The sequence below is a fragment of the Sturnira hondurensis genome, unplaced genomic scaffold (assembly GCF_014824575.4).
Source record: "Sturnira hondurensis isolate 20B ecotype Veracruz unplaced genomic scaffold, ASM1482457v3 Scaffold0009719, whole genome shotgun sequence".
NCBI classification, from domain to species: domain Eukaryota; kingdom Metazoa; phylum Chordata; class Mammalia; order Chiroptera; family Phyllostomidae; genus Sturnira; species Sturnira hondurensis.
In genome coordinates this window covers 17070656-17094742 of record NW_028082350.1, presented here as the reverse complement: position 1 = coordinate 17094742, position 24087 = coordinate 17070656, and the positions used below count along the sequence as shown (strand labels likewise).

Sequence of the window (24087 nt, the reverse complement as noted above, 5' to 3'; positions counted from 1 at the left end):
TTTTCTGGCACTCGAGGGTTAGGGCCACTGACATGTGCGTGGATTCCGTGCCTCTGCGGTGGACCCCCAGCCCGTTCCCCAGTTTTACTAATGAGGGAACTAGAGCACGGTGCTGGGGGGCGTCCCTAGCACAGGGCCTGGGCCTGGGTTCTGCCCCTGGAGGTTCTGGTTGAATTGGTCCGCACCGGCATCCGGGCACTGAGAGTTTTAAAAGCTCCCAGGTGATTATAACGTGAGACAGAGACTGGCAGCCCCTGTCCTGGTGGGAAGGATGGGGCCGAGTGAGTCAGATGGAGTTACTCAGCCGGTTCAAGACTCCTCAGCTTGCTGGCCTTCCCATTTTAATTACCTCCTTTATCTCACGTGCCTACTCTTTTGAGAAAAATACTACCAAGCTAAAATATTAAAAAATAAATAAAAAGAAGAAGAAGATGCAGAGGAAAAAGAAAAAACAAGAGCCTGGAGGATCTACCGAGATATTCCGTGCTAATAAAAATCAGCCCAACCCCTGAAAATAGGTACACTCATCTTCTGGTGTCGGCAGAATTGGTTGGGAAGGGGGAGACCCCCGAAGATGCCGTCGTGATGGATGAAAGCACTTGTCTAGGCTCCTACGCTGGGGCTTGCAGTTCCACTTTCTGCTTGGGCGTGCACCTTCTCCTTCGTCCAAGGAAGATGCTCATGGGATTCCCATGTTCTCCCCAAGGGCCGAGTGAATTGCAGGCACGGGGCGAGTGGGGCCCCGCCGAGGACGTCACAGGTCCTGGGGTGCCGAGCAGCTGGCGACAGTGAGCGCGCGTGTGGGGTGGGGGTGAGCTGGAGCTGCTGTTGAGGACCGCTGCTCCAGTGCCCTGGGGGTTGTTTAAAACTAAGTCAGAATATTCTGGTGCTAAAATGCTTGTGGCTGCCATGGTTCTCACGTATTTAAAGATGTCAATAATGGAATCTGCAGCGGATAGACAGAAAACCAGACCCAAGATCCCAAAACTAAATTCCTTGGGGGGGGAGGGGCTTCTGAAGCATGACCCCCGGAAAGTTCTCCCTAAAAAGGGGGGAACGCACGCCCCTGAGCCCTTCGTGTCTGAGCCCCGCCCTGCTCCCCGGGCTGCCTCTCCGACACCCGCCGGAGCAATGGAGGCCGGGAGCTCGGGTCTCCGGCAGACAGCTGGGAGAGTTCATTTCCCGTTCTGCAAACTCATTTTGTTCTTGTCAGTGGCGATGTGCTGTCAAGTGGTGGATGGGAATCTCTAAATCAAAACCCGCTAACCTCAAACCACAACCAGCCCGTGTCAGACAAGGAACCACTCCCAGGAACTGCACACCAGAACGTATGGTAATAATACGAGGGCTATTTGTAACATACTTCCAGGTTCGTCACGTTTAGAAAATTCATAGCACATTTTTGGCACGTAATCTATTCGGAATAACGGCGATAAAGATGTATATGTAAAATGTACATTTTAATGGGCCTATTTATTTTATCGATGCAAGACAGTAAATTAGCTAACCCTCCATCATCAATCCACGTGCCTCAGGTACAGATCAGGTCCTGGCAAAGCCAGCTGTTGGTGTCTTTTATTCCAATTCTGCAGCCGTCAGAATCGATGTACACACTCTGCAGACGTTGCAGTCGCTGCGGTGAGTGTGTGCGAGTGTACACTCGAGTCCCCTGCTCTAGCCCAGAGCAGGGGGAGCCCATCCTGAAAGGTCTTCCGACTTCCAAGTTCCAAACCACCTCTGACCCCTCGGGGGCCGCTTCACCCCTCTCCTTGCTTCACCAGGACTCATAACCCAGGGAAGCGGAACCCTTCCCTGAATTTAAGGCCGGCAGTCCCACTGTGAGAGCAGGCAGAAAGTCGGCTCTTGGCTCAAGAGCTGGCTGGGGACATCTCGGGGACAGGAGGCTTCTCGTGGCCTCCACCGAGAGGTGACCAGAAGCATCCATGTGATCTTGGCGGTGGGGCCCCCTGGGCCCCACTTCATTCAGGCAGAACCCTAAGATCGATATTTGTAAGGCTTTCAGTAAAGGCATGTCATTGCGTCCCTTGTCACATGTTTAAATGCTCCCCAAATTCTCCCTTCGATTCCAAGGGCCTTAGGTTCCACCACTGAAAAAAGAAATGTTTTGCCTGCACCCCCGAGCTCACCCTTGAGCCTCACGCTGTGGCTGGCAGGGTCCTCACCCTTCGTGACCGGGCGCTTGCCCTTCCCTTCCACCAGCAGAGCCGGGAACTGGAAACCTTCCCGGACAACGTCTGGGGGGAGGGTGGGGTCGGCACACTTGCTCTGTGGGCCCCTCCTACTGGGGAGCACCACTGTGTTCCTGGAGGAGACAAAGGCTTCAGTCTTCGGATCTTGGGGGGCTCCCTCGAGGCCAGTCTTTTCCTGGCCTTTCCACTTCCTCTCCCACATAAACTCTGACCCCAAGGTAAACTGGTGGACTCCCGGTCTGGCAGACACACACTCTGGCTTCCCAATCACACACCCGTACGCCGAACCTCTCCTTCCCTGCTCTCTACCTGTCACTGTACTCCCATCAATCACTAAGGCCCTGGCCCAGGCCCCTGTTCCGGTTGAGGCCAGCACTGACTGCCCACCACTGAGAATCCGTCCTCTGCCCTCCGAGCTCATTCCCTGCCTCTGACCACCCATGAGGCCACACTGCCCGGGGCAGCCCTGTCATCTTGCTGACCCGCTTTGTGGTTTGACCGGACGTGCACACACTGTGTCTCCCGCTTAGCTTTCGGGGGCCTCTGGCGGTCCTTCACCCACCCTGCCGTCCCCAGTACAGCCGCCACTTCACCGGCCCGTTGCTAACACCTCCCCAAGCATCACCCCGTGGTACCCTAACTGGCCTTCACCCTATTTCTACCTCTTTCCATGATACAGAATATTCTAAATTTTGAATTCACCCTGTGCATCATTGGAAAGCCCCCTTTCTCTAGATTTGGTTCGGATGGGACTCCATGGCATAATGCCTGGTCCTGGCTCTGGCCACTGGCAAGCCTGTGCGGGAATATCCTGAATGGAGAGTCCACTGTGTGCGGAGCAGTGAGCCAAGTGTGCCCGTCAGAGATGGCACGCGGAGGAAGACGGCGCGTGAAAGAGCGCGAGTTCGGCGCCTATATATTTACACAGCGCTACGTGTGGGTTACCGCGTACAGAGGCACCTGGCGCCGCGGTCGGCAAGCAGGGCCAACACGCCCAGGGACAGCTCGGCGGGAGTTTGCAGAGGAGCCGTGGGCGTGGACCGTGCGCCCCAGGGGAAGCGTTTTGCACTTCCTGGTGACCTGGATTCGCACTTTGAAGAAAGAGCGCGGGCCGCGTTTCTGGTGCCTGGGAGCGTGGCCCCTGGTGCCCTGGGCTCTCCCCCACCTCCCCGCAGGGCCCAGCCCACCGTAGACGCCGCTATCGGCTGAGGAGGGGAATCGCCAGATGTTGAGCGGAGTGGGCCCGGGCGGAGAGTCCTGGGTGTGCAGGAGAGCGGGCCTGGTGCGTGAAAAGCGAGACTTACCTTTCTGGGCGGAGCCAAGGGCTCTCAGGCCGAATGACTGTGGCGAGGAAGGAGAGAAGGAAAACGAGGAAGAGCGCCGACGTCCTGCTCGGAACTCGGGTTTGAAGAGAGAGTGACACACCCTGTACTCGCCACCCGTTCCTGCTTTCACAGATACTGGTTGAGCCTCGGCTAGGTGCCAGAGCACTCCGCCGAGACGGACACCGGGCCGAGGTGTCACCGAGGTCCAGTGAGGGTGCCACAGGCTCAGGACTCGAGTCCTGGTCCTCCCAGCGGCCAGGAGCGAGGGCAGCCCTCTCTCCAGCCTGCACCGCAGTCGGCTGTGCCCGGGAGCCCAGGCCTGCATTCAAGCCAGCTGCGGCAGGGACTGTGTCACATCAGAGGTGACAGGAAGGCCGCGGGGAGGGCTTGAAACTGGAGGAGGAACTTTCCGCCTGGAAGGCTGTCCGGGACGACAGCGTGGCTGGCTGAGGAGCCTGGGGACCAGGCTGAGCTCGTTCGCCGGCCCGTGGGAGCCCTCGCCTGTCAGTCCCGGGGCCGCTGGTCCGAATGATGGTGTGAGGATAAATCTCTTGGGTCAGAAAAAAAGAATGGTGTTTACCTTGATTTTTTTTTTTGGTTGTCTAGGTTAACTTGCTCTTTGACATATATCCCTAGAACCATGACTGAAAATGATTTTGTTAGAAACAGAAAAGAAGTAAACATTTTTATTTAGGGACAAAACTCTGAGGGTCAGCTAGCACCACAAAGTAATTTTAGGGCAGACACGGAGCTGTGCTCCCAGCAACAGTGTTTGATGAGAAGACACCGGTCGGTGTATTTCTGCAGTCTCATGCATTGTAAGATCCCTGCCTATTTGCTACCACAGACCTTGGCCGCAGTGCCCATGTATCTCATTTTCCCCCTTTGTCTCCTTCTTCCCTTCCTTCCTCCCCACGCCCGCACCGCCAGGATGACGGCCTCCCGGAGAGCGAGCACCAGCTGTCGGTAGCTGGGAAGATAAAGAAGCATTTCAACACCGGCCCCAAACCGAACAGCACGGCGGCGGGCGTCTCCGTCCTCGCAGTAAGCATCGGAAATACCCACCTCCAGCTCAGCTGGCGGGTGGCCCTCCTCGGGAGCAGCCCTCAGACACGGCGGGCGGGTCGTTTCTGGGGAAGGCGCTCAGGCAGCTCAGGGCTGAGACGCATCCCGTGGGTTTTGCTGATGAGTTCCCGCAGGGGCGCATCATTAGCCGACACCTCCAGGGTGACTTGCAGTTTCTATTAATTCCATGATGCATTTTTAAAAAATATGTATTCTCCCTGACCCTGGTCTGTGTGCCAATGCCAAGTTCTGGGCCCTTCGGAGAGGAGTTCAAAGTGTCTCGGGAGAGGCACTTTTCTTCGGAGAGGATGTGGGAGGGAGGGGACCCCGAGCCAGACGACGTTGCAGAGAGAATTGGGACCCTGTGGGGTGGGGTGCCACACCCAGGGGAAAGCCGACAGAGCAGAAGGCTCACGCAGGGAGATTTCCAGGGAAGGGGGGTTGCTGGGAGCACCCACAGAAATCACGATGTCTGGCTCCTTAGAAAGGTGGTTTTTTTTTAAAGTTGAAAGTCTTTTAACACTTACCATTTTATGGAGGCGGCTGAGTGAGGCGTTTTGGTTTTTGGTCTCTCCTGTTCTCTACACGCAGACACACACTACCCGCAATTTGAGAGCAGCTCTAGGCGAAGAGTAAATTGGGTGAAGAAATAATGAAACCTCATGCTTCCTGGTGTCATATTGTAGAGTAAATATGTTCAGGTCCCAGATCACTGGTCTCCGATCACTTCCTGTTTTTTAACGGGCGCAGTCGAGGTGAAATCGCTCAAGCTGTTTTTCTTTCCAAACAAAGAAATTAGACACCATGTTGTCGAATGTTGAAAAAGTATCTGGACTGCTAGACAGTACTTCGTGCTCACCAGTGAAACTAAATAATTCAGCTGCTTTTATGGTGTCTTTATTTTTTCACTCTTTTGGTTGTGCTGGAGCTGTGGCTAGAGCTAAAGGTGTGTAAGTGGCAGATTCAAGACAAGCGTGCCCAGGTAGGGGCACAGATATTTGGCAGGGGCGTCCGGAGGTGGCAGGCGGCAGGCATGTACCTCTCGTACGGTTTGCACTTCCCGCTCTTTGAGTGGACCCTTCGACAGCGGGTCACGGAGCGCAGCAGCGGCTCCTGCGTGCACTTGGCCATGCCAAACAGGGCGCATCCCCCAGTTCCAGGGCTGCCGAGGGTCTCACGTGGCCAGCCATCCTCCCTGCCCCTCTCTCCAGGCCTTTCTCAGGAAACTCCGTGTCCTTCCAGTCTTCCTAGGTCATCAGCGTTCTTTGTTACCAGCTTATACTCAGTCAGTAATTTTTTGAAAGTCCCTGTTCCGTGGTGATTCGCAACCCAACCAGACACTCTGTTTTCATCATTCATCCAAGAGACACGGCTGTTCCAAAACTTCGGACGCCACGGTTTCCTTTGGGAGGGGCTGCCAGCACGCTTGTCCATGAAAAGGGCCGTTTATCTGCCCCGCTCAGGGCTCCCAGTGCCAGCGAGGCTGCTTTCCCCACTGCTGGTGCTGGGTTCTGGTTTTTCATGGTTTGAAAAAAAAACTTTAATTGGCCTTTGGTTAAATTTGCTGCAGCTGCTTGGCAATGGTTTGTTCGTGGTGCTCTGGGCGTCTCATAGTGACTGAGGGCAGGGACGCCAGGGAGGCTGCCCAGTGGATGGGTGACGCAGACATGAGGGGAGAGCTGACTCGAGTCACACCCGGAGAAATCCCAAAACCTAACCCACACCAGTTTATTGAAACTTCGTCTGCGCAGATTTCAAACACCCCAGTTAGTATGTGAAGATCACAGGGCCACTGATTTTATTTTCCCTAAATAGCATGATTGGGCTATTTCCATTGCAGTTTCTGAGACCATCACTAACATGTTTCCGTGGAAACTGTACAAACTGGCAATAGACTTATAAATTGTAAAACGGACTTTGTGACGCTGAGTTACCCATTGGTTGCATGCTTAATCTTCTTTATCCACTACAAAAGTTTTTTTAAAATACTGACCGACCTAACGGAGACACAAAATAATTCACTTTTTTGGAGAAGTGTCTGAAAGAGCCTTGTTGACTCTGAAGCACAACCCACAGGTTCACTGTTAGCGTCACTGTTTCAAGCATGGAGGAGAGAACCTCTGTAAACTTCAGAGCTGTTTCTGGAGACCCGCACTGCCATCAGATTTGCCCTTACACACCTTCTCCAGGACACTTTTCCCCCAGGGATGTCCACACCCTCCACGAGATCCTGGGGGCCCCCCACCAAGGCCCAGGGCGGGGCTGGGGGGGTCAGGAATCAGCCAGCCATTGTTATTAACTCTTGGAACAGTGCTGGTGAAGCCAGTTCATATTCTGAGACAATGCTCCCATTCTTAGAGTGCAAAAACTAAGTCCCAGGGGACTGCCACCAGAAAACGCAGCCTTGGAATCAAGTGAAAGGTCAAGTCCCACTCAAGTGCAACCCCAAAGGAATGCTGTTTGGCTGGGAGGCAGAATCTAAGTGGTAGGTGGGAGAAACAAACGTCATAAATGCTACATCCATAAAGACCGCTGGACAATTTCCCAGTGCGGGGGGATTATTAACTCCCTCCCATGGTGGAAATTCCTGTAATTAGTGCAGTCCTGGCGTGGCCTCTGTTTGACAGACACGGAGAACACCAGTGTCAGCACAAATCTCTCACAGACAGAATCTCCCTGTAGAGCCACGTGCGCCCCCCCCCCCCGAAGCCGTACCAAGTACTGTACTTTGTTTTAAACTGCCTCCGTCCTAGGATGGAAGGCTTTGGAAATTGCACACACCCTTTCACATTAAAAAATACTATTTAGAACGTAGTCTCCATCCACTGGTTTAGTCAGGAAATCAACGATTTAATCACTGGTCTTTCACTGGGGTTTCTCTTTCTTTAGTTAGAAACCTAACTACCTGCTGGAGATTAATGGTGCTTAGAAAGGAATTTATGGCACTTTCTCTTTCTTTCACGTCACGGGTGACAAAGGAAAAAGCCACCTGCCGCAGCAGACAGACTGGAGACACGGGTGTGACCGACGACACGAGCGTAGCTGGACGTGCACTCGTGGTGCTGAGCCCGAGCGCCCTTGTTGGTGGACGGGCCTTCTTCTCTGCCCCCCACCCCCTCCATTATTCAGACCAAAGCAAGGGCGGATGATAACTTTATATCAAGGTGGCAAGAAGTCCTTGAGTCGGCGGGGAGAGCAATGACCAGCTAGAGGCTCACGGCAGACAAGGTGTTCTGACTCGCAGGTCAGGTGACAGGAGGAGGTGGACACCCATCGCTGTGTCTCTAAGTGCCACATTCTGCCTCTCAGAAGGCTCCATTGTGTCTCTGCTACCTTCGCCAGGAGTTGGGGGATTTAAAAAAACAGAACAGTTGGGGAAACAAAAGGTTATTAAAATGCAATTTATAGACATAAAATGGAATTAGAGATGACATCTTAACGGCGGACTCCCTGAGAGCTGAGGGAGGGGGGAGGGGCCTTATTAGATTTGCCCAGCTTGACGAAGAACCGATGACTGGGACGTCAGTTCCAATTTATTTTTCCTCATTTAACGCTGTTTATTATTTTAACCAATAACTTTCAAAATGCTTTAAAGTCCTTCTTTTGCATTTTGCTCATGCAAACAGAGCGTTTCAGTCTAATGGAACAAATCCATACTAATCAGTGTGCAAGTAATTGTGGTTCTGGGAAGCTCCTTCCGGAGCGACCTTGGCAGCAGGGCGCCGCCGGGCGCGGCGTCGCGGGCCATGCCGCCTGTAGGTGGCAGCAGAGAGCTAGGTACGCAGGGGCCGCGCGGGAGGATGGAGACCTGCCCCGCCCTCCCCAAACACCGCGCGTACTTCCATTTTTCTTCTCAATAAAATAAAACGTGCGTTTTCAGCAAGACAGAAATCCCACACTGCTGTTTGGTGGACTCTGGGAGAGCCTGATTTGTACTCAGAATACCAAACCCGCTGAGCGGTGTTGGGTGTCCGGCCACGCAGCGTGATGACTGCTTTTCAAATAGGGGGGCCGAGTCCCCTCTCCCTCCAAGGGGAGCACCCCACTCCGGGAGAAACCCCTCGGAGAGCGCACCCTGCCTGCCAGTGACCACCCCTTCCGGGGACCACGAGCCCTTACCTTCCATATGCATTTTTAATATGCAATGAAAACTATTATTCTTCTCTTCTCTACATTTCCACAGACAAAATGACTGTTCTATATTCTAGCTTTTCAGTGCAGACATGTAATTGATTTTTTTAAGCGTAACTCTGCTTCTAAAGATTAACTCTTCAAAGAGGAAAACCAAGTAGCTGTGGTTATGGGGGTGCCAAACCTGATTCCTCTCGCCTTTTATTGCATGTTTACGAAGCCCTCCAGCTGAAGCCCAATGGGGTGAGGTTTTCGGGGGTCCGTCCAGTCTCCTTTCCCGTTGGTGGCTCACACTGATGTCAGCACTTGATCTCATTGTCAGGCATTTTCCATTCTATAGACGCTGCAGAGGTGTTTCTGTCTTTTGAAACTGAGAGGGTATTGTGAAGTGTACACTCAAAAACTTATTGGACATACTAGATTTTTTCCCTAACAAATGGCCCTTGAGTATTCATGAGGGATTAGTGTCTTTTCTCGCCTTTCTCTTTTCAATGTGCAGACTTAGCCTCTTAGCTAGTTGCCCCGCAGAAGAGGCCCGGTAACCACGTTTTCGTACACAGTCCGCGGAGAACAGCTTGGTGGGAATCTTAACTCTTTAGCCCATTGTCGACCCACTGAGTTGCCCCCGTTTCTCTCTGCTCAGCTGGACCACGGGTTTACCATCAAGAGATCAGGGTCTTTGGACTACCACCAGCAACCAGGAATGTATTGGATAAGGTATGAAACGGTGCAGCGCGACAGTCAGTGTTTCCATGGCAACGTGCTGGCAGTCTCCATCAACCAGTTCCTTCGGTGGATAAACATGCTTTTGATTTGTTCTCCAGTCCATATGCTGCTTTATCAGTTTCGTTTTAATCTTGATTGAGATGCCCCACCCCCTCATGCCTTTTTTTCACCCATTATTCACACTGACATTTGCCAGCTTTCTTTCCATTGCACATGCTCAGTACCAAGTTTCCCTGCAGTTAAAAGGACAGTATATTTAGTGTTAATGCCAAAGCGTTTTCCTGATGGCGCCAATTAAAAGGATGATTTCCAGTGCTCCTCTGTCCCTTAACAAATGGAACAACAATATACCGGAGTGTGTGTTCTATAGAAGTATATACTGTCATTTTAAAGCCAGCAAGCCCGACCTTGACCTTATTACAGGAATGAAGCAATGCATTGACACGTTAGTGGTGGAAGCTCCTCAAAGCAGCAGTGAGCTACAGAATGCATTGTGTGTGTCGATAAGCTTGTGTTTTCAAATACTCCACCTTTTTGTTCGGTTTGGTTTAGTTTTCATTTTATTGTTCCCTCTCTCCCCCCTGGTAACCCCTTTATGTACTAGCTATTGCATGAATTTATTTTTCAATACTCTGTAACTGTCAGATTTCTTAGCTGGCTTATCTGCTCAAGCAAAAGGGACTATGGGAGGTATCGATTTTTTTTTTAACTGGGTTAAGAATTCTATCCAATCGTTTTTCTATTCCAGTCACCTGCCCTGGCATTTCCTTCGAGGGGCATTGTTTGTGTCCCTTTAAGTTACCCGCAGGCAGGATGGTCTTTGAGAGTGTGAGAAATGAACTCTGAGATGTCCTAAGGAACTTCATTCTGACGTTTCCGAAATGATCTCTAGGTAACGCTCCACATCTTAGCATTTGCTAAGAAATGGCTTTGTTGCTCTCAAATGATGGAGCCCGTGTGCAGTAATGCAGTGGCTTCCTGGTCTCACTTCGCGGATTAGACCGCTAAATTGTAAAAAAGAAAACCGTGTGTATCATGCATGCATGTATGTATGTATAATGTACATACATATATACACAGAGTGGGGCAAAAGTGGGCTTACAGTTGTTTATATGGGAAGTAGTAGAATAATGAATACACAGTAAGACATGAAGAAACTGTTTCCCGAACTCAGAGCTGTAAACCTACTGTTGCCCCTCCCTGTGTCCACATCTGCCGGACTGCCTATTATTGGTCCTCAGTGTTCCTACAATTGGACACTTGAAACAAAGGATTTAGGGAAGCAGAAAGGGTGACACATTTCTAAGTCTTTCTAGAGCAAGAAAATACCCACCCTTCAACAAAGCATTTTAAAGTCTATTTTACACAAAAAGGCCGTTTGCAGCATCTGGACAGTCCACCTGCGCGCATCAGCCTCACAGGTGTGGGAAGGACTCTGTTGTATTTGTAACCTTTCCTGGGGGCGGGGCTGAATCGGCCACAGTTTGCCTTTGTGCGGGCTCTTCTCGCTGCTTTGTGCGTGAAGGTGACCGCCCACCTTTCCTGTTATCCTGGGGGATGGTATCTCTTCGGGAGAGAGCGGATAAGAGCGGATACCGTGAGCGAACCGCTCCACGAATGCGCAGGGACTGCACACACATGTAAGCAGCGCGCAGCTCAGACGGGGACTGTCTGTGACACCCCGCCCCCTCCCGGCCCGCAGGAAGGTCACAGAGCCCCAGGGCTAACCAGCGACCTGGCCTCTATCCGAGTTAATTAGCTTTGCCTGGGTTTTGTCCTGTATATAAATTGAATCACCCCACTCGCCATCCTTTTTTAATTGTGTCTCCTAACCTCAGGCATAGTCACCAAACGCATATGAGTAAAGTTGAGATACAATTAAAAATAGGCATCAGATATATCTAATTACAGCTGTTCATCTGTGTAGGGCTGAAATTACACATGTGAATTCATTTTGGAAAAAAAAAGCTCTAGAACAATGATATCACTCAACGTGTGGGACTAAAGGTGGGAGCAAAGCGCCACGTAAGCCACAGTAATTAATAAACACAGCGAGTGTAAAAAGGCCATTTGACTGCGGTCCCGGTGACGGGCCCATCAGCAGACAAAGTGACGCATCTCTGAATAATGGGCAGGAGCAGATGGGAGGTAATCTCTTTCTTCGTTCTCCCATAAACCGCTCTGTTTCCCAGCTGGGGGCAGCAACAACAATGTTTATAGTTGATGCGGAGCAAGACGGCGCACCCAGTATGCAAAGCTAAATTGGAGAGATGATGCTGAAAACTCGTTGGCATATATGCTTAATTAGGAAGTTTTATAATGCCATTTAGCCCCGGAACGGACGCGTTCTGCTCCCTGATTGCAAATGCTTGCCTTTTATCTCCCCAGAAGTGGGAGCATTTGTCGGCCCACGGTGGCAGCCGACTCGCCGGCATAAACCGTCATTACAGGGGGCGTCCTCACTGCGCCTGCTCATGTTTCCGAGGGCTCACAGCTGTTTCCGTGGCTCCGAGCAGAGCCCTTTCTCAGGGGCCCTCCTGGCTTTTTGTAAATCTGCTCACATCAGGGCCTGAGCTGGAGAAAACCCCTCTTCCCGGGGCCCAGAGTGGCCCCATCTCTGCTGACAGGCTCTGCGGTGATGATGGAGAAACTCGGGAGGTGCGTTTTCCTCTCCCCCCGTCACCCTCCTGCCTGTTCATAGGGGTGGCCGGGGGAGCCGCATCCTGTTTGGCTCATTTTTCCAGAAGAACTCACTCCTGTCACCCAGAGCCTGGGGGGCACCTTGCCAGGAGTGAGCTGCCCGGGCCCTTCCACTTCCTCATGGCCCTGCTACCAGACGACATTACCTGGGTCCATGCCCCCTCCTGAAAAAGCGCATCCTTCCCCAGAGGGCCTGTGGCCACATGCGTGGCTGGCTGCCTTTCTCACGCAGGGCTGCCCTGCTGGCCAGCGGCACATGGAGAAGAATTCCTCCCAAATGGGGGCACCCAGTTACAGAGAGCGATGCCAAAGCAAGGCAAGCCCAGAACAACCTGGAAGGCAACACGAGGAGGGAGCTAGGATGAAAGGGCGGTGCGGTTCCTGGCGGGGGGGGGGGGGGGGGGCGCCCGCAAGTGCNGGGAGGATGGGGGGGGCGGGGCTCCCGCGTGTGCCCTGGCTTAGCCCACCGTCCTCGACCACTGAGTGACGAAGCAGAGCAATGCATCTTGCTCAGCACAGGTTTGAAAAGACGTTCCCGTGAAGCCAGGGAAGAATCCCAGCCCCGTGTGAGCAGGGCCCCGTGGCAGCCTCAGCCAGTGGCCAAGGGCACGCAGTGAGCCGGCGCCTGCCGAAGGTGNCGGGGGGGGGGGGGGGGGGGGGGGCCTCTGTCCTCGCCCTGCCCCTCCCCTGGAATGGACAGTTTAACACCCAGAAATGGCATAGGTTGAAACCTCAAACCACCCAGGGGCGCAGAGCCAGGTGTCGGGAAACTCGGAGGGGTTTGTGACTAGGAGGCCTGGAGGCTGGGAAGCAAGTGGTGCGGCATGGGAGTGTCGGGGGGCATCAAAGGATGGGCGCTAGGTAGACACCGTGGCCGAAGGACAAACGGGGACGGTGAAGCGCCTGCGTTGTGTCATCATGTCATGGTTGCTCGCCCTTTGAGGGTTCGTTTTGTTCTATTTTCAGAGGTTCCTTAGAGAGCACCACATGAATATACAGGGTCCGGCACAGATAACGCCCCTTTTTATTACAAAATATTTTATTACAAAGTCATAAGCACGTGATTCTGTAACATAACGGTTTCCCACTCCACCCAGCACACGATGTGACACTTAGTGACAGGTTCAAGTTGCTGTCTGGCTCCTGTGAGACACTCCTGTCCCCCACCAGCCATATTCAGTGGTGTCACTCCTGCCCGATCCTGTATATCTGTCTTTCTAAAACGTAACATAATTATTATTAGAAATGAGAAATCGCCACGACGTTCCCGGGCTTACGGATGAGCTGTGAGTGGAGGTTGGGTCCCAGGCATTTTCCTGAGACTCCTGTTGTTTCATAGCTGATCGGAAGGGCTGATCGCGTACTCTGTGGTGCCGTTTATTGTGACCTGGCTTAGACTCTCTGTCCCTGTTCCTGATTTTTAAAAAATCTACACTTTTCTTTTTTTAAAAAGATTTTATTTATTTGTCCTTAGCGGGGAAGGGAAGGAGAGAGGGAGAGAAATATCAATGTACAGTTGCCTCTCGTGCGTCCCCTGCTGGGAACTGGCCTGCAACCCAGGCATGTGCCCTGACTGGGAGTCGAACCGCAGTTGTTTGGGTTGCAGGCCCGCGCTCAATCCACTGAGCTACGCCAGCCAGGGCTACGCCCTTCTCTATGTGTTCTTTCCTGCCATGCTTTGCACACATTCCCAGGTGACGTTCACAGACCAATGCAATGGAGATTTTATGAGGTGTGAGTGGGCAGGAAAGAACTGATTGTGAAGACCCGAACTAACACACGTGTTCTATGGAGAACAAGTGTAAATGTCACTACACAAAAGCCAAACAATTCTCAGCTCTATGTCAGACACACGGCAGAGAAACAAAAGAGCCGTACAAATTGAGATGAACTTGACCTGAGATCAGCAGTGCGGAGCTCAGAGACTCGGTGGCTTTGTCGTCGGGATGTCTGCCTCCTGCAGGGCGACCTTGGCCGAGGCACGGGTTCCCTTCCTGATTTTCCGCTTGCCCATCCGTAGCGATAAGAAGAGTGTTATCAGCCTTCCAAAATCTGAGGTGGGGAACGAACCAGCCACGTTACAGTTTACTTAAAGGAGGCTGCAGCCCCGAATGCTGATAAGGTCTAGGTTTAAAATATCATCCTCTCAGGCGGGGTCTGCACACCGTGGCCAGTCGGCCCAGTTAGCTGGCTGCCCACTTTTGTGAACCGAGTCTCACTGGAGCTCAGACCTGCCTGTTCATTTATAAATCGCCCTGGCCGCCTCTGCCCTGCGGCGGCTGGGTTGAGGAGTTGTGTCAAAGAACCATATGGCCTGCAAATCCTAAAATATTCACTATTTGGCCGTCCCAGAAGTTCTCCAACGCCTGTTCTAGGGGGGAAATGTTTCCAAATGAAAAGGCACCACCTGCTGGGTTTGTTAAAAGCCGCCTCTCCACCACCTGGTGGGGAGAGCTCGGCACACAGTAGGCCCTCCACAAATGTTTGTGAAGTTCACTGATTTGTTAGTACATGATCGGCCTTTCCAGGGAATGGGGCCGGCCGTTAGTACAAAGGGTAACTGTGTTTTTGGAGAGTGTGGGGTAAATTCAAGTTTGGACAGTGAAATCCCAGCAGCTGCTTGAGTCTAAGCTCGCACGGGCACGCAACCCAGGAGCAAGCCTTCCGGCCAAGCTCCATTCTTGTTTCTGGAACGAAAGGAGTTATCTTCTCCCAGGCCAGCTCTGTGAGTTCTGAGTGTGCCTAGGTTTGTCTGAAATACACAACATTTGGGGTTGTCCTCCAGCGACTGGGAGACGGAGGGAAAACAACGTGCCGGGCAGCTCAGCTTCCGTGCTGAGAAGATCCGGCGGCAGGGCATGCAGAGCTGGCCTGGCTGGGATTCTAGAAAGACCCAGGTCAGCTGCAGGAGCCGTGGAGAGGAAGGGAAGAGGCACGGGGGCAGCTTTGCCCGGGGGTTCGACGGAGGGCTCACATCCAAGACAGTTGCCCCTAGAAGGCAGCTTAGCAGGCCACCAGGTTTGGTTCCGCGAGGCCTCCCTCCTTTTGCCCTTTGGATGGTCACCTTGCCGTGGGGAAATACCACGCCGCACATCCTTGCCCCTCCTGGCAGGACCCCAAAATGGTGGTAAAACAAAACAATAGTAACAACCGTGGCGGTGAGCTGAATCAAATGAGGAGGGCGCCTGTTTCGATTGATTTCCCGGTTAAATTTTAGTAGCAAGCCAAACCTTTTTGAAGGGGCCCGCGTGTCCCCTGTCCATCGGTCCCTGCAGGGCGAGGGCCAGTGCAGGAGAGGGCTCCCCGGGTGTGAGGTGCTGCCACTGCCCAAGCCCCACTTCCGCCTCCCAGGGAGTATGAATAATGCATGGGCTGAAAGGCAACACGCACACGATGGTTCTTTTATTAAGGAAATGAAGACGATTTGTGATGGCTGGCAATAAATTAGGGAAGTCTGTCCACACGCGCCTCTGAAAATGCAGTTACTTGGACCCAGTGATCACCACCCTGACAGAACTCATTGCCGCCTGTGTCAACGAGGTGCATCTCCAGCCGGGCCCTCGCGCACGGATCTGGTGGTGCTGATCCAGTAGTTTGGCGCTGCAGCGCGTGAGGCCCATTGCTCGGTTAAGGACCGCCAGGACCCATCACAGTGGCTCATGGGGGTGCGAGACGTGCTCCCAGTGCTCCCAGGTGAGCATTTCCCTGGAGAGTGATGCCGCCTTCCCTGTGGGCTGGGACGCAGAGCTCCTTCTCCTGCCTTCCCCCCACCGCTGCTCCCGAAGGGGTTTCGGCCACGGCCACCGGGCCAGACTAGCGTGACAGAGTCGGGGGCAAGGTGTGTGGCTGACAGCAAAGGAAGGCCCCAGTTCGCATCACGGTCCATGCCCAACCGTCCGCCGCCTTGCCGTGCGCTCCCTCCGCGTTGCCCAGGTCGCCAGCCGGCCTGGCCTGTGTGTCTACGCCCATTTTCAAAGTGAATGTCAGACTCCAGGGCTCGAAACACCCGAGGACAGGGCGGATGGAGCCTGCAGCACCCTTTCTTCGGACAGAAGAGGCCCTGGCCAGGTTCAGTGCCAGGGCTGTCCAACCCATGGCCCAGGATGGCTGTGAGTGCCGCCCAACACACAGTTGTAAATTCACTTACAACATCATGAGGGTTTTTTTGTGTGTGTGATCACATGTCGCAAGGTTTTGACTGTGTGGCCTGAGACAGCGCCTCTCCTTCCAGTGCAGCCGGAGACACCACAAGGCTAGATACCCCTGCACAGATCTGCCCGTGGAGCCGGAGTCCTGGGTGTGAGGCCAGCACCGTCTTAGCTATACGTCTCCCTGGGCTGATGGAAGGCGCCAGCAGAGTGTGATGGGCCCCCATCTCTGCAGGGTTTCCAGCTCTGGTGGGTGCCACTCACCTGCGGGGCCGGGTTGTGACATAACTTTACTGTCCCGCCGTCTCGTGCCTGCTGTCACAGCCGGGGGTGGAGGTGTGACGTGTTTCTTCTGTGTGGGACAGGCTCGTGTTAGTTCATCTGCCCTGTTGCGGTTGGTCAACTGTTGATCCTGTGTCCCGGGGTCCCCGCCCGCTCTTCCTTAGCCAGGCCCAGGGCACAGAAGAGCCGCTGTGAGTGGGTGCGTATTTTCAGTAACTAGATTAGAGCGTCGCTCTTGGTGGCTGCCGGTCAGCTCCAGAACCTCAAAGGGATTTCTGGCTCACCTCTAACCTGGGGCCATCGGCACCAAGAGGCGATGATGCGGCTTCGGATTCTCTCCGGAGCTCTTGGTGAAGCGGTGACTTTCTGAGGACGCGCTGGGGATTCCACTGCAGTCCCTCTGCCCGTTCCAGCAAAGCTGCGGACCCTGGGGGCACTGACTCAAAGACGGAGCCTGTTAGAAAGTCTGAAGTTTTAAGGGCTTATCAGGCTGGTAGCTGAGGACAACCCCACCTGCCCAAGGTGGGCGTCGGGGAGGAGAGGGCCCCCCGGGCTTGACATCTGGGAACTTTTTTGTGACTGATAAAGAGCAAAGCAGACTTTCAGAAGCATTAGGAAGAGCTCAGAGTTCACATTTGGGACGAAGCACCTCGTCCCTTGAAGTACAAGACAGACTTGTACTTCACACGCTTTGATGGGGGAAAATTACCCGTTGAAAAATATATTTTTTGATAGAAATGCCGTTTAAAGATGATGTGATAACCCATTGTTCTGTTTTCCTGCTGAATTCATCTGTCCTACACATGGGGGCTGCAGAACTCAGCCATAAAACTTAAACCGAGCTTAATTTTATAGCCGCAATTAAAAGTCTAAAGGTTTGTACATCACAGCGCTGACTGGCATCGGCCTGCAGCGGGCGGTTGGGAGTCCACACACGTGTGCGTGTGAGAGGGTGTCGACTTTATTTAAGGCACGCGTTGGGTCACACCTGAAGTCTAAATCGTATCTGAAACATGGTCTCAGCATGTTTCTTACTCTCATTTACAAAGTTGCTTTGGGACCTTTTTGTTGTTGTTGTTATTCAGGAAGTACCTCATCAGCTGAAACAATGCAATCCTGAATTAATTAAGAAATATGCAGTGAGTCCCTAACATGTGGGCCACAGCCAGCGTGGCCCTGTGGGAAAGCAGGGGAGTTTGGAGTCCACCATGGAGAGGCAGGGTGGTTTGGGGGGATAAGCCCCGAAAAGCCCGCCGGGGCCCCGTGTACGACAGGTGACGAGAGTGCGGTCCAGCCGGCACTTGTCTGACAGGCTCGGAAAGCAAGGGGGCCCCCTGGGCGGCGGTGGCTGATGGCCCAGGGACAGCAGAGGACTGTGAGCGCAGGAAGCAGCCTGGAGCCGAGGTGCGGAGCTGTGCACGGTGGAGGGACACGCATGGGAACGTCCACACGGGTTGCTTCGGTGGCAAGGACAGCAGAACCAGACCGAACTGGCGTCAGCCAAGAGGAAGTGTGTTGTTGCTGAAAATGCGGACGGTCCCAAGGTCGGGCCTGGCGTTCGTGACCGCAGACTCAGCAGATGGCCGGGGCCTGTTCTTTGCCGTCCCCGAACTCCACCTCCCCGTGGTGTGGGCTCTCGTTTGCAGGTTCGTGTGGCACCAAGGTGTGGTAGCCCTCAGCCTACCGTCCTCCCCGAGGTGGGATTCACTACAGACAGGGAGTTTCAGCAGAAGCCCCCGGGGTGCTGTTCATGGGGTCGGGGCCCGCCCTGCAGGTCCCGGGTGCTGAGGAGCGAACGCAGGGAGCTCAGGTTTGCTCCTGGGTCGCCTGCCGCCCAGCCCCGTCTCAGAGACCGGCAGAGGGCCACCTTCACTGGAGCCGCTGAGAACCGTGTGGGGGGGGATGTCCAAAGAGAAACCGAGGCACAGCCACGCTAGATGGAGTAATAGGCCGACGTGCAAGCCAATTTGATGGGCCACGGTGAGTCTGCCGGTGTGACGGGGTTGGTTTGAATAAGAACAGGAACTGGACTCGGAACACGTTTCTTGTGAGCATGTTGGGACTCAGGCCAAGGACTTGGACTTGGAGGAATTGTGAATAAGTCAGACCTGAGGGTAATGGACCTGTCAGCTGCGCGGAGGAGGGACCGGCGGGCGGGTGCTTGGGCAGGAAGCACTGCGACCTCTCTTGTGCGTCCCTCCATTTCAAAAGCCACCACCTTTGCCACCATCACGGTGTCCGTAGTGTGTGGTGAACCGTGGAGAGCACAGAGAGGGCGTCCCTGGCCTGACCTTGCCCTCCACGGCAGCTGCAGTGCGGCAGGGGAGGCAGTGATGGAACCTCAGGACTCACAGTGGTGACAGCAGCAGGCTTCGGGGACACAGGGAGGGAAGAAGTTTTGAAATGGACCACAGTCCACGGAGCCGGACACAGAAAGGAGAGGCCTGGGGACCTCGGAGCCCGCTGGGACGTCCTTGAGAGCAAGTCCGTCGGCAGCGCTCCGCCTTCTCTGCGTGGCTCTGGAGGACGGCAGGGACCCGAGGGCTGCGAGACCGCCTCTCTGCCCTCCGGCCCAGGCCTCCCCCGGAGCCTGCAGCTCCAGAACAGGACTGGACACACAGTGGACCTGGCTTGCAGACCCCAGCAGGGCATCTCGGGCCATCCGCAGGGGAAAGCCCGGTCTTGCGGCCTTGGATGCTGCCTGAGGTGTCTTCCCCGAGGCGCAGTCTGTCGGGACGGAGACGGAGGGGGCCGCGTGCGGGTCTCTGATGAACTCTGGGTTAGGTGACCTCAGAGTGAATGGGAAAAGGTTGCTTGGGCCTGACACAGCGATGAGACGCAGGGAAGTCCCTCCGGGTGCCTGCGCCTCAGCCCACCCACTGGGAAAGGCAGAGTGTGGACAAAGAACACCCGACAAGCTCTCCATTCTGAGCCTCTGTAAGCCCGACAGAAACCACCCTCGCTCCCTGGTTCCCCAGCGCGGGGTTCTGCCGTGATACATTTCCAAAAACAACTGCCAAGAATGTGAAAGCACTGCCCCTCAAATGTGAAAGCACCAGGCGTGTGAGCCCCGGGTCACCTCCGGGGGTGAGCGCCAGCCAAGCTGCTAACCAGAGAAACTGGTAGGGGAGGTGAGAAGTGGCCGCTGATCACGGACAGGGCAGGGGACAAGGACGGAAGAGCGTAGGGTTGCCCTTGTAGGGGCATGGGCATGGCCTCAGCCCTGTCCCCCGCTTCTGCATGGACGGGGGTAAGGTCTCCGTGGGGACATGGCCTGTTTCGGTGGCTGCAGCCCTGAGGGTGGCTTGTGTCGCTGAGTAGATTATGGGAGAGGAGGTAACCATGGAGACGGACCCTGCGAGCGAGACGGGGAGAGGCATCCGAGGTGAGTTCTGATGTGGGCTTGGCTTTGCCTGTCTCTCCGGCCTGCGGTTCCTTCGTTTTAAAACAACACCTTAAATCGAATTGTAAAGAAAGAAACTCTTCCATTCTTGGGGATCCTTCCCCTGTCAGAAGCCTCTGCACACCCTCTTTCCCTCGGGCACGTCTGGGGGGAGGGCGGGGGCCCGCTCCTCCTCTGAGAACCGAGTGTTCACTGGGCCCAGTGACGGGCAGAGCGGCACCCCGAAACCCTGGCTGCAAACCCCTTCCCTTCCCCACCCCGAGGCCAAGGGCTTTCTTCTTTCTCAGGAAGGTAGAAATAGAATTTTTTTTTATGAGCAAGAGAAGAGTTTATATTACTCTCGAATTAACTACAGAGTAAATGTAAGGCAGAGCAAATGCATGTCTGTTCTTTTACAAACATTCACATCCGCACGAACAGAACATTTTTAGTACACTCTGAGAGCAAAACTCCACATGTCTTGGCTTTACAGTGTTTTAAATAAAGTTAGGAATTTGGGTTTATGATGCCGAAAATAACATAAAATCAGTGGGTCTCAGACCAAGAACTACATCCTCCGTGAGGGTCCCGAAACCTTTGACGAGTGGGAGAATGAGACAGACATTTCAATGGGCCTTTATTGAACCACGGTGGGGACAGGCTATCGAAGTGAGGGGTGAGTTACTCATGTTTCTCTCCCCGTCGAGTCTGGAGCACTGTTGTTCGGCTTGTGGACGGCGTTCACAGCCGCCCGGCTGAGCCGGACAGAGCCGTTTGCTGCCGGTCCCCCCATCGCCTCTCTTGGGTCTTTATTGCTTCACCAGGGAGCTTTCCCGGGCCTGCGCCCGAGTTCGTGCTGATCTCATGCTGTGCCGCGGCGTGTGCGGGGCCCGGTTTTCACTTTGTTCTCCGAACCAGGCTGGCTCTAAATTTATCTCTGTTCTTTGAAGAAGCTAATAGTAAATTTTCAAGGGGAAAAATGGTGGTCGATGTCCCTGTGGAGGAAGAGTAATCTCTTAAAAGCGGAATAACCTCCAGGCTACCTCCTTTTAAAGAGGGGCCTTCAAACCAGGCGCCATCAACTTTTATATGCGCTCTGTGTTTTTCTCCGGGCTTTGTACCTGCTGCCGGGTCCCTGGGTCGGGCTTTTCCCTAACAGCCTGTCCCTCCCGCACCCATGAAATCGGTAGTGAGGGCGTGGTGCACCCAGTGTGCAGAGTCCTGGCCGGAGAGCACGCCCCAGAGATAAACAGGGTGCAGGGGCGTAAGGCACCTACAGAACCGGGTCTGCGTCGCATACATGACCTCACACCGCGAGCAAAATGAGCTTTGTAAAAAGTGAAATCCTTGGAAGGGGTCCCACTGGATTTAATTGCACTCAGAGCCTTTTCCATCGCAGGCACGGGCTTCATGCAAATTGAAGCAATTCTTCTCGGCCTTGAGACAATGAGATGATTGGACAGGAGGAGGCGCTAACCTGGCAGGGGGAGCCTGCGGCTCTGCTTCCTTGTCTGGCCACTCCCGCCCCCTGTCCCCTCTGTCTGGAGCCACTTGAACGGAGTGTTCACCAAGGAGGCCCTGCCTGGCGTCCTCCTGAGTCGGGCCGTAGGCCTGGGCCCGCCCTCCAGGGCCCTCCGCTGGCCTGGGGGCCCTGGAGGCAAGAGACGTGGAGCTGGGGGGGTCTGGGGGGCCTCGGAGCATCATCCATCCTGCCTGTGCCTGCGGATGACATGACGGGGGCCCCTCAGAGTCCCTCTTGGGGCACCGAGAGCCCCCAACAGTGGGTAACTGTCGTCAACAAAAGTGAGCGGCCCCGGTGGTGGAGAGGCTCCCTTGGCCAGCCTGTGTCCCGGCCTTGGGCAGCTTCCGGAAGAGTGTCGGGGCCGTTTCCTGTGGCCTAATTGTCCTCTTTCTCATTTTATGCCCCTGCTAGACCACCGCTCTTGATAAGGAGAGGCAGGTTTTCCGACGAAGACGCCACCCGGATGTGAGGAGCCGGTACAAGGCGCAGCCAGCTCCGCCCGAACTCAACTCGGAGTCCGAAGACTACTCGCCCAGCTCCTCGGAGACCGTGCGCTCCCCCAACTCGCCCTTTTAATGAGCCCCCCACACTCCAGGTCCTCGACCAACCCTCTGAGACTCGGAGATGTTTCCCCAAATTTATTTACGTACGGCGGTTTCCCCCGATGTATCCAGCCCTGTGCTCGAATGGCGGTCGAGAAAGTGTGTTTTCCGGTGTCCGAGCCCAGCCACGCAGGGTCGGGGGGTTGCGAAGACGGTCCCGGGTCCTCAGAGGGTTGAGGGGACTTGGCAACATTTTTAAACCTAATCGATGACTTTCCCCCCGAGTCAAGCTCGTGTGCAGCAAGCACACAGTAACCCTCTGAGTGCGTGGGCTGTGTGGTCACCCCTCGGGGAGCCGTCCAGACCTTTCGCGTAGACACACGTGTCTTGACTTTGCTGCGGATCAAGGAGTGGTTTTCCATGCTGGGATATGTGCATGAGAAAGGCCCCCGGAGCGACGGCTTGCTTGTCCTTTTCCATGGGGTTAGAACGTGGCAGGTTGGTGACTTAGGCATAAGCGCCCCCGTTTCTTTTTCAGAATCTGGTTCAGAAAGGGACTTTCTCCATAGAGGTGTGACTCTCGGCTGCCGTGAGTCCCGCAGCCCGAGTGGAGGGGACTGGTTCTGTGGCAAACGGCCTGCTCCCCAAGAGAAAATGCTGCCCCTCCCCCCAACCCTCCCCCACGAAGATGAACTGACGACGCCCCCGAAACACTGCCTCCATCTCAGCTGCGGCTAGCGCCAGTCTCGGGAAGTCTCCCACCGGGGTTCCCGCTTGGTGAGGGAGGGTCTCGGTTTGGGGCGTCTCCAGGAAAACAAACAAAACAAAACAAAAAACCAACAACTAGTGGAAAAGAGCAATAAATTGCCAGGTGCTCTCTAGGGCTCAACTTCCACACAGAGAGGAAGTAAGGTCCTGGTGTTTCTCTCACCTGCTTTTTCACGCCCTGCGGTCTCCAGCGTGAAATCCACACCGAGCGTTAAATGCATACATGGGAGGCGGGGGCACGGGGGACGGGAAGCCAGGGGCTTTGCGAGGTGGCCAAGGAGAAAGCCCAGTGAGAGAACCATCCAGAGTGTTTCTAACATGGCTTTTGAGGGAATAAGCCACTGGTGAGGGTGCACCTTTATGTTGCCTACATGGACTCTCCCAGGAGGAGCAGGAGGGGAGGCCAGGGAGGTGTGCCTGCCTCTTAGGCTACCACCTCCGTTCCCAAGGCAACCCTTCCACCCACCACTGTGTGTGGCTGTCCAGAGGTACCTGCTGTCCTCCCCTCCTCTCCGCGGGCCGAGTCCTGTCTGAGACCCGAGTTTTCACTCCCATTGCCATCGAGTTTCTTCTGCAATGCACGGTCACTGCGATGCTTAGGGAAGAGGCGGGCTTCCGTGTGCTCAGCGTGTGACCCAGGAGAACCAACGAGTGACGTTCGTGCAGTTTGCACCTGGATGGCCACTCGGCACTTCCCGTCTCTGTTTCCAACGTGCCCTGGCATCTGCAGTGTCTTCGCATTTCTCTAGTCAGGTCTCTTTTCAAATACACACCAGTGGCTTCTTCTTAGTCTCCCACTCCTAAACTCCGGGCTCTCGTAATGCAGATTTCAAGGTCCTAACACGTCATGATTGCTGCATCATGGTTTTCTCGAGTGTTTGCTCTTCTACATGTAGGTTATTTCTCTGGTCTGCGTTGCCCTGACAGGTAAACAGCAGGTTATTTATCGAGCGTTTCCCCCCTTGTCCAGCCCGAAACAACACCACCCAGCACTGCTGACAACACAGTTCAGTTGGGTTTGGGGCGGGGATGCAGGGCAGGGTGCCGGTAAGGGTGTGGAGAAAGCACCCACACCAGGCAAGTGCCCTGAACCGGTCCGAAAGGACCCCTTTCTCCAGAACAACGATGTGGAGCCGCACTCTGCGTGACCCTGGAGCAGCCAGGCAGCGTGGCCTGGACCCTGAATGTGTGGGTGTGACGCATCCCGTGGGCAGGGACCTGCCTGTGGGGCATCGTCACCTTCCTTCCTTTCTCCAGATCGCTGCTTTTCCCGTGGGCGTTACATG

General features: G+C 54.4%; 1 protein-coding gene across 5 annotated transcripts in view; it reads left to right on the top strand.

Annotated features, from left to right (window-relative positions):
* Window positions 1-22867, top strand: part of DCLK1 (doublecortin like kinase 1) — a 233090-nt gene extending 210223 nt beyond the window's left edge. For 2 of the 5 annotated variants that reach the window (XM_037057654.1, XM_037057657.1), the window contains 3 exons: window positions 4466-4579; window positions 9375-9448; window positions 21903-22057. In XM_037057654.1, the coding sequence (XP_036913549.1) occupies window positions 4466-4579; window positions 9375-9448; window positions 21903-21960 (246 nt within the window). In that variant the 3' untranslated portion in view covers window positions 21961-22057. Of the gene's footprint in view, window positions 1-4465; window positions 4580-9374; window positions 9449-21902 lie in introns of all 5 variants that reach the window. The other 3 variants (XM_037057653.1, XM_037057655.1, XM_037057652.1) reach the window with 2 other exon arrangements.
* Window positions 22868-24087: the final 1220 nt, after the last annotated feature.